The sequence below is a fragment of the Myotis yumanensis genome, unplaced genomic scaffold, assembly GCF_028538775.1.
Source record: "Myotis yumanensis isolate MYYU_CA2020_CCGP unplaced genomic scaffold, mMyoYum1.0.hap1 SCAF_1, whole genome shotgun sequence".
Lineage (NCBI taxonomy): Eukaryota > Metazoa > Chordata > Mammalia > Chiroptera > Vespertilionidae > Myotis > Myotis yumanensis.
The window spans coordinates 13,748,888-13,766,145 of NW_027223752.1; the positions used below are offsets into that span (position 1 = coordinate 13,748,888).

A 17,258-nucleotide genomic window follows, 5' to 3' on the forward strand; every position below is an offset into this window, starting at 1 on the left:
CATTTATCCTGGTGTCCTCAATCAATACCGTTAAAAATCTGTGGATTCTAAAACGTCAATACCCGGCCTGAAATATGGAGGTCCAGCCACATTTTATCTCGCTAATTTATAGTTCTGACGGGCCACTGGCTTATAGAGCAACCATGAATCAACACTTAAATAAAATCCGCTCACAGATTAATTATTTTTGATGCTCTCGTTTCAGTCTGTAATCTTCCTAACAAAACGTCTCTGGTGCATTAGGCTGAGGCAGCTTCAGGGAACGCCGGCCAGTTCCACCAGGACCCACACGTCGCCTGCTTTATGAGTCAGCGTCCTGCACGCCACATCAGCCCGTCTCCTCCCCGTCCTTGGCGGGCTCGCTCAGGTCCAGGCGGGGTGTGGCTTCTAGCACAGACCAGCCCCCGAGTCACCCCAGCCTGGTTGGAGTGGCCTCTGAGGTGAAGGAGACATTCCTCCCCCTGGAGCCCATGCCCTGGCTAGGCAGACCCCCTGCTCTTCCTGTGCCACCGTCAGCTCTACCACTGTGCGCCAGCCCGTCTGGGATACCCTTCCCAGCGCTGGGGGCACACGTGTGCCAGAGCGTGGGTGGGGTGCAGAGGCGGCCGAGTGTCCTCGGCGGGTCCCTTTGCCTTGTTTCTGCGTCTGAGGGAGGGGCTGACAGCCTGGCTGGCGGGCTGTTGAGGGAGAGCTGAGGTGAGGTGTGCAGGGCTTTCTGCAGAATGCCCAGCGCATGGTGGGCACTCAGCAAAGGGTGCCCCTTCCCTCCCTCCGTCACTGCCCCGTGAGGCTTTTCAGATGGTAGGAGACAGCGACTTGTTCCTGCGGGTTCCCTGTGTGGACGGGGCAGGCTGGGAGGAAGTCCCAGCTTCTCTCCCGAGTCTCGCTTTTCCATGACTACATGGCCCGTTGGTGGGGTAGCAGCTTCCTTCTCGTGATGGGACGGCATGTGCCCTTTGCATGGGGAGGGTGTCCTCTGCACTGGACCCCACTGCGTGCAACTTTGCTGTCCTCAGCCCTTGGCTGGCTCCTGCTCCTCTGGGTGGGGAGGGCGTTATGGCGCATGGAAATGAGTGGCCCACTGGTCTGGACCCATAAATGATCATTTCTCTTGGTTTCCTGGAAGGGTCTTCCCGTGCCCCCCTCGTTCTTGCATCATGATTGGGCCCCACCACAGAGACGCCGCAAGGACACCGGGGCCAGGCCACGCTGAAATGAGTGAATGGATGCCAGACCCTTTGCTTATTCCACATTTCATCTCCACACGAGCCTGGGAGGGGAGTGTTTTTACCCCCATTTCATTGACCCAGACTCAGAGGCTTAGAGTGTTTGATGAGGTGCTTGGAGCCATGCCACCAGCAGACTGGTGGGCCTCCAGCTCCAGCTCCAGCTCCAGCTCCAGCTCCAGCTCCAGCTGTGTGACTGTGGAGGCTTTGCCTGTTGACCCTGGGGAGCGGCGTGCCCTCGCCACATCTGTTTTCCTGCTCTGGACAAACTGTTTGCTCAAGCCGATTCGGGGAGCCCACTTGGTGCTCACCGGGCAGCTGGCTCGCCACCTGCAGAGGGGACCTCGGGGCTTCTGGGTGGAAGGCGTGCCCAGACGGATCTTGGCTGATCCCTCTGATTAAGTGAGCGGCTGAAGGACGCTTCCGCGGCTATCGACAGCCGCCGCTCCAGCAGGAGAAATGTTAGCCCTGACAGTTTTAGAACACTTGACGTAGGAAGGATGAGCAGCATCCAAATTAGAACCCTGGCAAAGAGCGCCAGGGCTCACGGGGCTTCAGAGAAGGGGCTGCGGCAGGGCGGGGGGGGAGGGGGGCGCCTCATTGGACTAAGCCTTCAGAGGGGGCCGGCCCCTGGGCCGCAAGAGGGGCCCGGGCTCCTCCATTCTCAGCTTTTGAGCACCACGATCGAGTGTCCCCCCGGCACATCTCAGAGGGGCTCGGTGAGGCGTCCTTCAGGGGCTTGTGGGGACCAGGAGGCACGTACCCAACAAGCAGGAGCTGGACGTGGGCCTCCTGTGGTGCCGAGCTCCCGATGGCGCAGGCGAGGTGTGTGTGTCCACTCCTTGGGTCCTAGGGGTTTCACTACCAGGTCCAGACCCGAGGCTCCGAGGGGCTCGTGGCCCAGCGAGGTCTGAACTGCTGCCCTCCCACCCTGATGCCCTCCCTCCCGCCCACTGATGCAGGCAGGGCCACACAGGCACTTCTGCCTCCCCTCCACTCCCTGCATCTGGGACCCCACTTCTAAGCTCATCCCTTCACTGAAGCCCCTGCCAGCCTCTCGTATACGTGTCTGTGCTCCAAGGCTGCACCCTCTTCAGCCCCATCCCCACTCCCACGCGCACAGTTGTTCTCTGACCCTTGTTTTCCACTCTTTCCACACAGCTTTGCAGTGAGAGGCTGACTCTGGTCATGAATATTAAGTTGGATGTAATTAAACTCCAGCGAAACACTTGCCGGCCGCACCTCACACTTGGAAAGTGTCCAGAGGCCTTGCCACATCTCACCACCCCGTCTTGTTAGCTTCTAGCTCTGCGCATGCCCGCGTCTGGATCAGGGGAAGCGGCTTTTCGTCCACAGCCCTGGCTCATTCATTACCACTTTACCACGACTGCGCAGTGGAGATGCTTATCTCTGTGTGTAATTGCGACCGGGGGCCGTTTGGCACCCCTGGTAGGTAAGATGACCTCTGTTGGAGAATCCTGGAGCCTCAACGTGGTCATGCCATGTTTGCTTTCCAGGGGTGATTTCTGAGTCCCAGGAAATCAACTTAGGGAAAACCTTTGGGACATACCTTGTTTGCAAGTTGAAAAGTCCTTTTAAAAAAGATACTTGGGAAATTTGGTCTTGTTCAGATCATGAAGACCAGTGGCTCAACTTGATAGAACGAAATCATGGCCACAATCACTCTCACTTCTGTTACTGGGTTGTTGCCGCCGCCACCGCTGCCCATGGGGCCTCTCAGCTGCTGGGGCTTGCTGTCTTACCTGCATTACTCTCACAGCAGCCTCGTGAGGCGAGTTTTATCATCCCGATTTTACGTGGAGGAGCCCATGGGTCTGAGATGGTTGGCGGCTGATCCAGAGGGAAGGTTCAGGCCGGTGGGGCTCTCGCCCGTACCCTTCCCAGTCTGCCCCGCGTGCCAAGATGGCCTCTGTTTTTGATTCAGAGAGTCTGATTTGAAAGTTAGTAATCTCCTTTTCTCGTTAGCTTTGAGTCAGGATGGTTAAATTTACAGCTGGCTGAATACTTCCCAGAGGATGAGTGTAACGATATTGATTTTAGCAAAATGAGTCATATGCCGCCTGGCTGGGAGCACAGGCTCAATCACCAGGAGCTGACAACATCAGCTTTCCCTTGTCAACGTCTTCCCTACGTGGTCCCGAGTCTCTGGATGTGCACAAAGAGCTAAGCACAAGGTAGGGTCACGCACAGCTCGCAGGCAGGCACGGCGGGGTGCGGAGAGCTGGGCCCTGGTAGGCAGGTCCAGCCTCCATCCAGCACGGCGGACTCCTGTGGCCCTGGAGGAAGCTGCGCCTCGCCGAGCTTCCGTCTCCCGAGCTGGGAAATGCGTTAAGTACACCGGCCACATAGGGTTGTGGCGGGACAGGTGCCCGCCCCAGGCAGGCCCAGAGATAACGGGCCATCTCCTGGAGAAGGGGGCACGGACCTCCCTTCTCTTTCTTGGGGACCATTCTTGGATTTCATCTGCTCTGGGCTGAGAGGAAGACCCTCACCCTTGCAAACCTGGAGCCCTGTGTGTTGATTGGGTGGCCCAGGGTAGGTGCAGGGTGGACAGGCAGTGTCGCCCCGGCCGCGTGTGGGTGGTCGCCTCTGGCGACCTCGCTGTTTGCACCTGAGAGAGGAAGAGGGACAACTTCAAGGAGTTAGCTGGCCAGTGTTACCAGCTGCCTTCTCAAAGCAATATTAGTGATGGAAGCATTAGCAGTAATAACAGTGTCAAGAGAACGGATCGAGTTCCTGCATTCTGTTTTAAACATGTTTTTGCTGACAATTTTTAGTATATTTGTGTCATTATTGATTGAGGAAGGAAAAGAAGTGATTTTTCCTAACTCCAAGAGGATCAACACTTATATTGGTTGATTTCATTATAACAAGATCAATACAGTCTGTGTTAGTGGATTACATATTTTAAAACTCAGTTTCCTATAAGCAGCATACAGTGAGTAATAGAATTTTCTTTAACAAACATGTAGACAAGCGAGATGATCTCAAGGTTAAAGGTTACATAGCAGCTAACTGTGTGCTTCACGGAGCGCGCCAGGAGAGGCCTGATAAGCAGTCTGCTCCGTTTATGAAAGGTCCTAGGAGCTACAGCGCCGCACGCAAGGACCTTCACCCCCAGCGAGGCCGCGGTTCCTGTTCAACCAGCCTCTATCCATATCTCCTTAGCTAGACGCACAGGCCAGCCCGCAGCATTATGTTCTCATGGCCTCGCAACAAAAACTCCAAGTCATCCACCTCTCAAGGTTTCTGCATCCCTCAGTTCCAGCTTTTAATGTAACCAAGGATGAATTCAGTCATTCAGGTTCAGTTTCCTCAAACGGCAATAGCTCCCTTTTGTAGTTTGCTGTCTGCCTTGCCATGTGGAGTGCATTGTGTACCTGCTGCGTGTGCCCGCTGATAGCCTTGTGTTCCTGAGGGCGTGCGTGCGACCCCGTGGCCAGGGGGCATGCCCGGGGCCCCTCCACTGGAAGGGGCAGAGCTGGGGTGAGACCGGGCCCCTGGGATGCTCAGCTGCTCTGCTGACCGCCTCCCGCTGCCGAGAACATGCCGACGAGGCGGCTGGGAGCCTGGTTTCCGAGCCTCGTCTTGTCCGAGGCTGCCTCACCAAACAGAAATTCCCCCTTAGTCTTTCCCATTGGGTATCTTAGTCTTTAACAATTAAAAAATCTTTTAGTTTTGAATTTTTTAAACAAAGCAATATAGTAAAGGCTTAGTTGTTATACGGTAAGTGGGACTAGGGAAAATATATAAACTCTAGCTTGTCTTCTAACTGGAAAATTTTAGTTCTGAAAAGACATAGACTCTCTCAATCTCCTTAGAGGGTTGAGGAAGAGTAACATATTCAGAAATATTTTTTTTTTTTAACCACCAAAAGCTCAATCATCATCTTTTAGCAACTCAGCTCTCACTTTCCCTCCCATCTCCTCCCCATTGTTGGCAAGACTGTGTCACTGCACTTTTTGAAAACCTAGGCGAGTTCACTGCCATTTCTGAAACGAGCATATGTTCTGTGCTGTGCTCCAAGAAAGAGGGAGACATTTTTCTCCAGGCAGACGAGCTTGTTTTTCCTTTTGGACTCGGGATTGGCAGTGAATCCCAGTCGAGCAAGAAGTCGGCAGTAGGCACCGTCGTCTCCGTCAGGAGAAAAGACTCAGCCTGCGGGGGCCTTCTTGGTGGGGTGCAGGCTGCCCTGGCGTCTGAGAGCTCCTGTTCCACCCAGAGGACGTGACTGGGGCCTGCCCTCAGCCCTCAGTGGGGTCCCCGGCCACCAGGCAGGAGCCAGTGTCTTCAGACCTGTGCTGCAGGCCAGAGGCCCGACCTGGATGTTCTGTGGTGCTGCCCCCAGTCCCGGATGGACAGGGGAGTGGAGACGGAAGGGAGGTGCCCGCCTGCTCCTCCTCCCCGGGATGGGGACTTGCTAACTGAGGACATCATGATTGGGTCCTGACTACCCTCTTGGTTTCCAGACGGGCTTCAGGAAGGAAAAGAATCAGCTCGAGGAATACCAGGTTTCCAACCAGATTAATTAATTGCTGCTTCCCTAATTACAGGGATGGAGCACTCGCCCACCCCAAGTCTGCTCATCTCCCCATGTCTTTCTAGAATCCCTCATTTTTAGAAAGCAGGGTTACAAAGACATGAGTGCAATTTAAAGCCACTTCATGCTGGCGAATCTCTTCCCAGCCTTTGCCCACGTCAGTCCTGCTTCGTCCTCTTGTAATTCAGAAACAGGTGTCAGGCATTGTCCATCGCCCACAGAGCGCTGCTTCTGATTCCAGTGTCACACGGCTTTTCAGCATCCCGCCAGGCAGGGCGCTGTGTTCACCTCTGCCGCCCCTGGGGGTAGGGGGGGTGGGGGCGGGCGGGGAGGGCGGCAACTGGGCTGCTGTGTGCGGTCCCACACTGGTACCAGTGACAGGCTGAGATGACCCGGGATGGCCATGAGCACCTTTGCACATTGCATTTTGTTGCAGAATAGTCAAGGGGCTTGTTAGGCTTAAAGAGGCATAGTCTTCATTTGTAAAAGGTCAAGTGTTTCCAGAATTTTCTCTGATGACAAGTGGCTGCCAATTGTCGGCCTCTGGAAGATATTAGGAAAAAGTCAACACACTTATTCATTAAGGCGAAGGTGAGGCTTTAGCAGAGAACGAGGGAAACTGCTTTCGAAAAAATTTGTTCTGCCAAAAGAACGTTAGGAAAACATGTTTTTAATTGTTCCCATCGTTCTGTAATTTTCGTTGCCAAACTCGATGCAAAGTGTCACCTATTAAAAACTCTAATACCTGCACCCTTAACATGGGAACAGCATTTTTCTAATCAGCTTTAAAATACTTGCAATGAGAATTTCAATGGATTTTGAATGGGGTTGTTAAGTTGCAGGAGCCAGTATTTGACACCGGCGGAGGGGACTTTTAGAGCGACATGTCCGCACACTGCTCGCAGAGCTGGGTGGAAGCGGGCCGAGGGTGAGCATCTCCCCCCACCCCCACCCCCGTCCACGCGCTTCTGGAAGGGGCTTTGTGGCTCGGACAGACTTCAGGGGATAAACAGAGGCTGGAACCGGGCTACTTTCAAATCACCGACTGACAAAAAAGTTCCTTGCATTGAAAAAAAGGGAAATATAGTCAGTCCTGTCATTCTTACTGAAAATATTAGGACTTATTAATGATTTCAGAGCAGTTTGTTGATCCTCTTCGTAAATGGCATGTTGATATATTTAAAAATACTGGTTATTTTCTCCTTGTCTCATCCTTTAAAATAGTCTATTTTTGGTATTTGTTGTAATGTTCAGAGCATATTGGTACAGAGCACATTGTATCACTAATGAATAAGCGTGCAGAGGTTGGTGGTGTGAGTTCCCGGCTTCTCACTGATGGGGCATGTGGTCAGACAGTCCCGAGATCCATTCAGGTCAGGGTACTGGTCAGTGGCTCTCGTGTCCTTCCCTGGTGATGTGGTGGGACATTCCACCAGGTGTGTAGGGTCCTGAACACGAAGCAGGGCAGCCTTCAGGAAGTGCTTTCTATAAGAGGAAGTGACACGGGAGAGGTCGGTGTTCTTGGCCACCAGCTTCTTGTGCCCCTCACTGCCCGTTGCCTCAGTCCACTGGGGGCTTCCCATGGGCCAGTGGCAGTCAGGCGTGTCCCTTGTGGGCCAGGAGAGCCCTTGTCGGCTTCTCTATAGGAAGCCGCCAGGTTGGCGTGACCTGGTGTGGTGGCCGGGGCCTGGGGACACGCACAGAGGCAGCCCTCAGACTCTCAGTGTTGAGAGCGGCCCCCACGCCAGCCGGGTTCCTCACTGCGCTTTTGGGGGGTTGAATTGGACACATGAGAACTACAGCCAGTGCTCGGGTGCGAGATGTGACTGTGAAGACGGAGGAGTGCTGGCCTGGAGCCCCCCAGACCAGCTCAGGGCACACGGACACTTGCACAAGGCATGTAAGTGCTTGACGACCGTCTGATGGCAGATACATAAGGACACGGACGGACTCGAGTCCTGCAGAACCGGTGGGACTCTGAGGGTCCACACCACCTGCACATCGGGAGTTTGGGCCAATGTGATGTCACACTCTCCTCTGTCACCAGAGTCTCCTGCCACCCCCACTCCAGGCTCAGTACAAACCCTTCGTGGGTGATTAAGGTTGTGATTGTAAGATGGCTGGTCCTACAAAGACCACTCTGGAGGCCCCTGGTTTCCATCAGACTTGCAGACCCCAGGTAACGACTCTACTGTGTGAGCTGTGCAGCTTGGCCATGTTGCTCAGCCTTCCCAGTGTGGGGTGTTTCTGTTGTAAAGTGGGTCAGAGCACATAGAAGGCGGCGTTCAAGGATCCAGCCACTAGTGTAGCCCCGGGGAGGGGGTCCCGCTAATCAGGGCCCGGTGGCCGAGAGTGAGGCCAGAGTTGCTGCCGCCGCTGTTGTGTTTCCAGGAAGTCTTCCCTGGCCGCCTCGGGCCCAGGTGGGCAGTGTTGGCCTGTAGCTTCATCCCAGGTGGCATCTTTGTCTTAAAGATACTTATTTTGTGATCTGAGTATTTTTTTCTCTTCTCTTTTTTGTGTTGTAGGAACCCAGGTATTCAGCGGTCAGAGTAACTTCAGAGTCACTACCTTGAAATTTCATCCGAAAGACCACAACCTTTTTGTGTGTGGGGGCTTCAGCTCTGAGGTCAAAGCCTGGGATGTGAGGGCCGGCAAGGTAAGTCCGTCTTCTTCTCCTGGCCTTGCCTCGGAGAGCCTGCCATGGCGATTTTAATGGCTGGGGGCAGGTCCACACCTCCAGCTAGGATGCTTCAGATGGATTAAATACCACTAGTTTTTAATCAGTGCTAAGCATAATTTTTGGATGTTTTGAAAAGCAATTTTGAGTTGTTAGACTATTAAAACATCATCGGTGCCATTCTGTACAGCATAGCACCAACAATATTTATTGAACAGCTACTATGTGCAAATGCTTCCAGATAATGTAAAATGAATGAGCCTCAAGGGAATTAACGTGTGATACAGATAACTGATACGGATGAGTGTGTGTGTGTGTGAATGTGAATGCGGGCAAGAGAGGGAGGGAGGCAGGGAGGGGCCAGCATTCAGAGGCAGGGAGTGCTTTCAGCTTGCTGTGAGGAAGGCTTCTTCGAGGAGACTGTGTTCCTTTTGGGGCTTAAAGGCTGCTCACCATCAGTCCCACAGGGTAGTGATCTCCACTCCCATCCTGCACACAGCCTGCTGCTCCTGTCGCCTTCACCAACCTAATAAGGGCAACCCTATCCCTTCTAGTCGTTCGGGCCAGAACCATCAGAATCACCCTGTCTCCGCTCTTTCTGTACCCCTAAACCCAACCTGCCAGGAGATCCGGCCATGAGTCTGGATTAAGCTGCTAAGGCCTCCCACTGGTATCATTGTAGAGGCGTTCTATCTGGTGTCTCTTCCCCCCTATGCCCCTTGCAGTTTGTTCTCAACAACTGGAGGCCAGAGTGGTCTGTGACAGTGTATGCCCAATGTGTTGCCCGTCTGCTCAGAGCCCTCAGGCTCAGGTCTTACTCACAGTGAAAGCCAGTGTTTCTGTTGTGGCCCACTAGGCCTACATGATCTTCTCATCCCCACTAGCTTCCTTGCCTTTCCTAGAACACACCAGCACATTCCAGCCTCAGGGCCTTTGCACTTGCTGCTCCTTTTGCCTGGAATGTTTTTCTCCCAGTGTTCTGCTGGAGGCTCATGCCCTCCCTCCTGCAGGGTTCTACTCAAATGCCACTTCTCCAGGGAGGCCATCCTTGACCACCATGCCAGCTGCCCCCTGGCATTCAGTAGTCTCCTTTGCACTTATCATCACCTGGTTTTACATGTTCATTTATTTGCCTGTCTCCTTCCATCTATATATATCAGTGGTTCTCAACCTTCCTAATGCCGCAACCCTTTAATACAGTTCCTCGTGTTGTGGTGACCCCCAATTTCATTGTTACAAATTGGACATAATTAAAGCATAGTGATAAATCACAAAAACAATATGTAATTATATATGTGTTTTCCGATGGTCTTAGGCGACCCCTGTGAAAGGGTCGTTTGACCCCAAAGGGGTCGCGACCCACAGGTTGAGAACCGCTGATATATATAAAAGGCTAAGTGCCCATCCAACCTGTAGCCATGATGTGCACTGACCACCAGGGAGCAGACGCTCAACACAGGAGCTGTCATGATGCACACTGGCCTTTTAAAAATAAACGGCACCACGGACCTGGCGTTGACAAACCAACAGTTGGTTTCCCCCAAGTGGGACACAGGCCCTGCCACCACCCTGGAGTGACACCTCACCAAATCACAGCCAATGCTGCCAAGACTCCATGGTGCAAAATGCGGCCCACAGCCCAGCGCAGCCCAGAAATGGTCGCTGTGGGCACCAGGTAATGACGTCGCATAGTAGCGCCCAGCTTCCTCTCCCTAGCGACTAACCTCCTTAGAGTTTCTTCAGCCCAGGAACATGACTTGCTTTATAGCCAGATGTAAACATTTTACACTTTAACCAAATGTTTGTGAAGTGTTTTCACATGCTTCATCTCATTTGATCCTGGAGTAGGTAGATAGAAGACTCGGTGGAATCCTATTTTCTTTTCATTAGCTGGAAAATGGAGATTTAGAAAGTTTAGAAACTTGGCCCAACTGAAAGAAGTAAGAAATGGTGGACCTTGAAAATGACTTCAGGTTTTCTCACTGCACAGAATATAGTCAAACACTGCTACAGTTAAATATTTTACCCTTTGTTCTCCCTGCGTGATCTACAATAATAATCTGCTTCGTGTTGATATTTACTGCTGTGTTGCTGACAATTACCTGAAAGAGAATTTGGGGTGCTTCACTGGGCTGGAAAAAGTTTAGCTACATCAGAAAGCGGGTCTAATTAAGCAAGTTTATTTTATATCCATCAAAGGCTAAGTTGACTCGTACATGCATGATACATATAAAGCTCTCGCTGTCGCCAATCACACGCGTGTGTTTTGATCTGTCATTATCTAGTGTGAGTTTGGTTGACACTTCTATTATAGAGAAAGGGCGAATAGTGATATTAAAATATTTCTTCTAATTAACTTCCTTTCAATGTGCACGAATCTGTGCACCGAGACACCAGTGAGAACATACGATCCTCCAAGGCAGGGAGTTTTGTCTGTTTTGTTTGTTGCTGACTTCTAGCTTCTAGAACAGTGCCTGGCATATAGCAGACATGCAACAAATCTTGGTTGCCTGAGTGAATGAATGAGGGAGGAAGGCAGTCATGCCGAGTGTACAGTACAGGAAGTGGTAATATGAAATGTGGGCAGGGACTAGTGACCGGCTCACCTTGACTGGGCCATGGGCTCCGGGCAGTGGGACAGGCCCAGGAAGAGGCTGTCAGTGCTGTGGGTCTTGGTTTGGATTAGCAGAGGGGAGCTGTGGGAGGCTTGTGAGGAGGGTGCCGGGATCAGGGCTGAGGAGGATTCATGGAGGGGTGAGGAAGAGCACGGACTGACTGTGGGCTAGACACAGTCAGGAGGGTTTGTACTCAGGATCTGAGAAGTACTGCCCTGGTATGAAGAAGGCACACAGCCGCTAGGGTTTAACTGGACTTTGAAAGAAGAAGGCGCAGAATGTCAGTGTCCCAGCCTGAAGGGCTCCAGCCTGCAGCACCTGCACCCAAAGGTCCCACCTGAAGGCTGCCCCGGACAGGTGCAGCCCCCAAGCAGGCGTGTGTTAGCAGAGGCCTGTGCAGGTGGCCGGGGTGGAGGGAGGTGAGACAGCGCCTCCAGGGCCAGGCATCTGAAGGCATCTTGCTTAAAGTACTTCACAGGTCGGAGAGTTAGTGCACAGACAGATGTACTCTTTTTCTTTCTTTCTTTTTTAATTTATTCATTTTTTATTGTTGACAGTATTACAGAGGCCCCCCTTTCCCTCCCGTTGCCCCCCTCCCCCCAATCCCTGCCTCACCCAGGCCTTCACTGCACTATTGTATGTTTCCACGGGCTATGCATATATGCATGTAAGTTCTTTAAGCTAATCTCCCCCTCCCCCTTGTCTCTGAGATGTGTTAGTCTGTTCCATGCATCCATGTCTCTGGATCTATTTTGTTCATTAGATTCCACATATACATGAGATTATGTGATATTTGTGTTTCTCTGACTGGCTTATTTCACTTAGCATAATACTCTCCAGATCAATCCATGCTGCTACAAAGGGTAAGAAATTCTGCTTTTTTACTGCTGCCAAGTATTCCGTGGTATAAATGTACCATGGCATTTTTATCCACTTATCTACTGATGGGCACTTGGGCTGTTTCCAGATCTTAAATATTGTAAATTGTGCTGCTATGAACATAGGGGTGTATATAGTCTTTCTAATTGAGTTTTGGGACTCTTAGGATATATTTCCAGAAGTGGGATTGCTGGGTCAAACTGTGGTTCCTTATTTAACTTTTGGGCAACTCCATCCTGTTTTCCACAGTGGCTGCACCAGTCTGCATTCACTCAGCAGCAGATGTACTCTTTCAGATAAAAAAGTCACTTCCCCTGTGCCGGTTGAGCAGCTTCCTCCTGAGGCTGGAGCGCTCAGTCCATTGCTGACTGGGCGCTGGACGCAGCCCCACCGCTCAGGCCACCCAGTAGGTGGGAACCACCACCAACCGAAGAAATAAGGTTGACAGAAAATAGTTTCTAAAAAAAAAAAAAAGTGTTTTTTTTTTAATCACACTTTTTTTTTTTTAAACAAAGAAACTCTTTTTACAAAAATAGAGAGAAAAGTTATCCATAAAGGAGTGGACAGCCCTCGCCGGTTTGACTCAGTGGATAGAGCGTCGGCTTGTGGACCAAAGGGTCCTGGGTTCAAATCCAGTCAAGGGCACATTCCTTGGTTGCAGGCTCCTCCCTGGCCCGGGCCCTGGTCGGGGCTCGGGTAGGAGGCAACTAGTCAATGTGCTTCTCTCACATCGATGTTTCTCTGTCTTTCCCTCTCTCTTCTACTCTCCCTAAAAATCAATGGAAAAATATCCTTGGGTGAGGGTTAACAAAGAAAAACAAAAAGAAGTGGACACAGTGGTATTTTAGAAAAATACTAGAACACTTAAGTTTGGGAAAATACGGGATGAATGAAAGAAAGCACCGGAAAGAGCTGTGGAGTTGGAATCTCTTGGCCACGTGATCTCCGGATTCCCCAGCCCCTGCCGAGGGCCCTGTCCCTTGAAGGTGCCCTCCCTGCTTCTAGCCTTAAAAACCGAACACATAAGAAATTGCTCACCACGGACGCCATCTGATTGAAGAGTTTGTTACAAATATCAGATTTTCTCCTGGGCCTGAGGCCAGCTGACATGGTCTGAAAATGCTGGGGGAGAAGCAATTCGAAGCATAGGTTGCTGTGACTGGTACTGGCATGTTTCAAGTCTCTCCCAGGCTAATAATACGGGTAGAGGGATGTGCAGTGTTTGTTTCTACTCGCTTCTTACCAGCAATCCGACTGCCTCTGCCCCCTGCCCGGTCACTGGGCCCTGCTCCATTTGCACCAGCCAGGCTTCAGGAACAGCTCTTTCCTGCTTCAGTTGTTCCCTCTGGCAGGTGTTGTGAGAGCCTCACCTGGACTCTGCAGGAGGAAGGGAGGGGACAGGCACTGGCTCCTCCCAGCTGGGTGGCTCCCTGCCCATGTGCTGGGCGCTGTCCCAGGTGCTGAACGCCTGGCCCTCCCTGGCCAGCGCAGGAACCTGGAGGGCCCAGCCAGCCATTGGGCTTTTTCTGACTGGAAGCTAATTGAAGGTGGAAGCAGGAGGGACACAGATCTCAGCTTAAAACCGAGTCATGCTTCCCCTTTAAAATACGATAGAAAGCCCTGTTTTGTTGTAAAAGCAATACGTGATTATATGGGGGGAAAAAGGAGGGAAATGAGGGAAGAGTTGGTGGAACTAGCCAAAGGTAAACTTAGTAATTTTTGATATTTTCTTTCCCCCGTGTGTGGGGTTTTTGAGAAAACATTGTTCAGTCTTATTTTTATACATTAACATTATTTTATATGTTGCTTTCTCAGAGCATTGTAAGGGTTTTCCTTGTTATCACAAATGCCTGCAGGATTTTCGTTAAGTCCCTTTGACCCAGCGTGCTGACCGGCTCCTTGCCTCATCGCTGGCTCAGAGCAGTGTCTGACATAGCAAGCCGTCGATGAATATGGATCGAATGAGTCAATTCCACATGGTTTAGCTTACTAAACAGTTTCCCTAAGTTGGATGTTTAGGATGCCCTCCTTTCCTATTTAAAAGTAATTGATCTAAAGAGGGAGATCAGAGGTCAGCAAACAACAGCCTGGGGCTAAATCTGGCCCACCACCTATTTTTATAAATAAAGTTTTATTGGAACACAGTCACACTCATTCATTTACGTATCGCCTGTGGCTGCTTTTATGCTACAGAGACGGAATTGAGTAGTTGCAACAGAGACCACATGGCCCACAAAGCCAAAAGTATTTACGACCTGTCGGACCCCTGCTATGCATAGATCTGGCTGTGACTTCTGTCACCCTGTTGATTGTTGGGACTAATTGCCCTGATCTGGCTGACAGGGTGGGAGTCTCTGTGTCCCCGCCCCTGTTATGAGCATCCTTGCAGGAACCATGTGCTCAGAGAATGTCTTTTCCAGAGAACTATTCTCCAGTCAAGGGTCTGAGGTGTTTCTTGTTACCATCTCCAAACATCTGTGCAGCTGGAGATGCATGAGGCTAGCAGCTCTGGGAAATCTATGCCCGGTCCACATTATTGTACATTAGGGGCCCGGTGCATGAAATTCATGCACAGGGGGTGGGTCCCTTAGCCCAAACTGCACCCTTTCCAATCTGGGAGCCTCAGGGGAGCCCTCTCCAATCTGGGAGTTTCTGTCTGTCTTTGCAATTATATGAGCGAATTGTCTAAGACCCCAATCCAGTTTGGTTTGGTGCTCACAGAATAATAGATGTCTTTTTTTTTTTTTTTACTTTGCTCCATTGGTGGAGATTTCCTAGAAGTTGCGGGATATCTTTTAATTTTTCCTCGACACACGGACTTTACTTATGTCTCTCACCTTTGCTCTCCCTCCATCCCCCACCCGCAACAGTAACTTGCTCCAGGCTCACTTTGCTCTAGTGTCTAGGAGATCCCACAACGCCCTCCCTCCCGCTCTCCGCCCTCTCTCCTGCTCTGCCAAGCCCCCCAAGCTGCCCGCTCTCTGTCTGCTCTCCCGCTCTGCCAAGCCCCCCAAGCCGCCTGCTCTCCCGCCCCACCCCCAGCTGCTCGGCGCCTGCGCGTGCGTGTGCTGCCCACAGGCCTGCCATCTTTGTCGGGTTAATTTGTATACTCACTCCTGATTGGCTGTGGGTGTTGTGGAGGGACGATCAATTTACATATTTGTCTATTATTAGTATAGATTCCTCTGTAAGACATCTATTTGCATATATAGTGGTTTCCATATTGGGGGCTTATTTCCTTAAGCTTGGGTCCCAGAACTCAATTGCTGGGTTAAAGCAACCAGCATGTTCAAGGTTAGGGGTAGGTTTTGGGCCAGAGTGGCAGCATCCTGGGTAGGTGCTCCCATCCCTGGAGCGTGACCACAGGTCTGGGGTCTCAGAGAACCAAGTCTGAGGAGGAGCTGGAACACATAACCTTGAAGCTACTTTCAGTCCTACAATGATTCCTTAAGCTTAGCCGCGTGATGAGTGTTGGGATTCTGGACTCCTCTGGTCCAGCCCAGTTCATTATGGCAAATGGGCTTCTTGGCTCCCCTTCTTCTCGTCTTGGCCCATCTCTCTCTGCCTAATCACATTCCTCATTACTGCCAAGTGCCGGGCTCCCCCTCCGGCAGGTTGGCAGGATGTGCTCTGCCCAAGCCAGCTGACCATGCTCACCCGGAGCTGGCTTAGTGCCACCCATACAGAAGTTCCTGACTCTTCTCCCTTGAACTTGAGTGTTGACTGAAACCCAAGATGTCTGGACCTGACCTTCATGTCACTGTGGGGATCCCTTGCTCCAGCAGCTCTCCTGGCCTCCAGTGTTACTGGCTGGGTTACAGGACACCTGGGCTCACATTCTCCCCATACCATTTGCTCAGCATGGGGGATTGTGGGCAAATCCCTTAGGCTAAAGCCTGGGTTAGTTGCAGTTTCCCCACTGGTATAGTAGAGAGGTGGTGAGGTGGTCTCTACAGCGGAGTTTCTCAGACTTGCACCTGGGGCTCTTGTTAGGATGCAGATTCTGCTTCGGCAGATCTGGGGCAGAGATGGTGTCTCAGCCAGCTCAGGCTGCTGTAACCAAATTCCACAGATGTGGGGGCGGCGGGCGGGGGTTGACACAGAAATTTATTTCTGGAGGCTGAAAGGTCAAGAGCAAGGGGCCAGCATGGTCAGGTGAGGGCTCTCTTCCTGGCTTGTGGACAGCCACCTTCTTGCTGTGTCCTCACATGGTGGGGAGAGAGAGCTCTGGTCTCTTCATCCCCTTACAATGCACCAGTCCCATCATGGGCCTCCACCCTCGTGACCTCACGTAACCTAATCCCATTGGGGGTTAGGACTTTAACATATGGATTTGGGGGGGGGGGCACAAACATCCAGTCCAGCATTTCTGACTAGCTCCCAGGAGATGCAGAGGCAGACAGCCCATGGACCACACTGAGAAGCCAGGGCCCAGAGGGCCTCTGAACATAGAGGTCCCCTGCTCCTCCCCTGTGAGTGCCCTCAGCCTTTGTCCTGGCTGACCTGCAGCACCTGGGACCGACCTTAGTGACAGCTACTGAACTTCTTACTTTACCACGAGCTCCTGCATCCAGCAGGTGTTCATGTACTGGTACAGCCACCCATGTGGAGACTTGGTCTGTGCACAGCATCTCCCACAGGGCCTAGACCAGAGCATGTGCTCAGGGGGCAATCTTGGGTGAACTGATGGGGTCAGCTGCCCCACCCACTGTGGTGGAACCTTGCAGATGCACCCACCTGCCCACAGCTCAGGGGCAGTGGCCACCCTGGGATCTAAGGCTAGCTGTGGTCCAGCTGAAACTGGTCATTCCAGAAGTGTGGATAGAGGCAGAGGACGCAGGAGATCCTGCATGGGGCGAGGTATGGTGTGGTGGTCTCAACACTGCAGTTTGCAGCCAAGTCTGAGCTCTCGTGCTCCCCATGTTTGTAGATGACAGAGCTGCTAGCCTCAGGCATCTCCAGCTGCACAGGGCCGGGCTATGTGCCTAGCTGGAGCTGCAGGGATGCAGAAGTGTAAGCTGTGGGCCCAGCTCCCTGGGCCACTAGTACTGTGGGGAATGCTGAGGCACTCACTTCCAAGTTCACTTTAAGATGACTGTGGAGTTGGAGCCAAGTTAAGGATAGGAGCTAAAAAAAAAAATTTCTCCCTTGTATTGGGAATCAGATTTGTAGAAAACTACAGCGGCTTAAAATCGACCCTTTTCGCAAGACTAAGTTATGGAACCCCAACTCAGCAGACACCTCACAGTTGAGCAGGGCCGAGCCCTGGAAATCAGAGCAGCTCTGGGAAATCTAGGGCA

General features: G+C 51.9%; 1 protein-coding gene across 3 annotated transcripts in view; it reads left to right on the top strand.

The window, feature by feature from the left end:
• LOC139001773 (WD repeat-containing protein 25-like) overlaps positions 1-17,258 on the top strand; it is a 138,443-nt gene that overhangs the window by 81,437 nt on the left and 39,748 nt on the right. For all 3 annotated transcript variants that reach the window (XM_070403321.1, XM_070403307.1, XM_070403314.1), the window contains one exon: positions 8,313-8,443. In XM_070403321.1, coding sequence (XP_070259422.1) covers positions 8,313-8,443 — 131 coding nt within the window. The remainder of the gene's footprint in view (positions 1-8,312; positions 8,444-17,258) is intronic.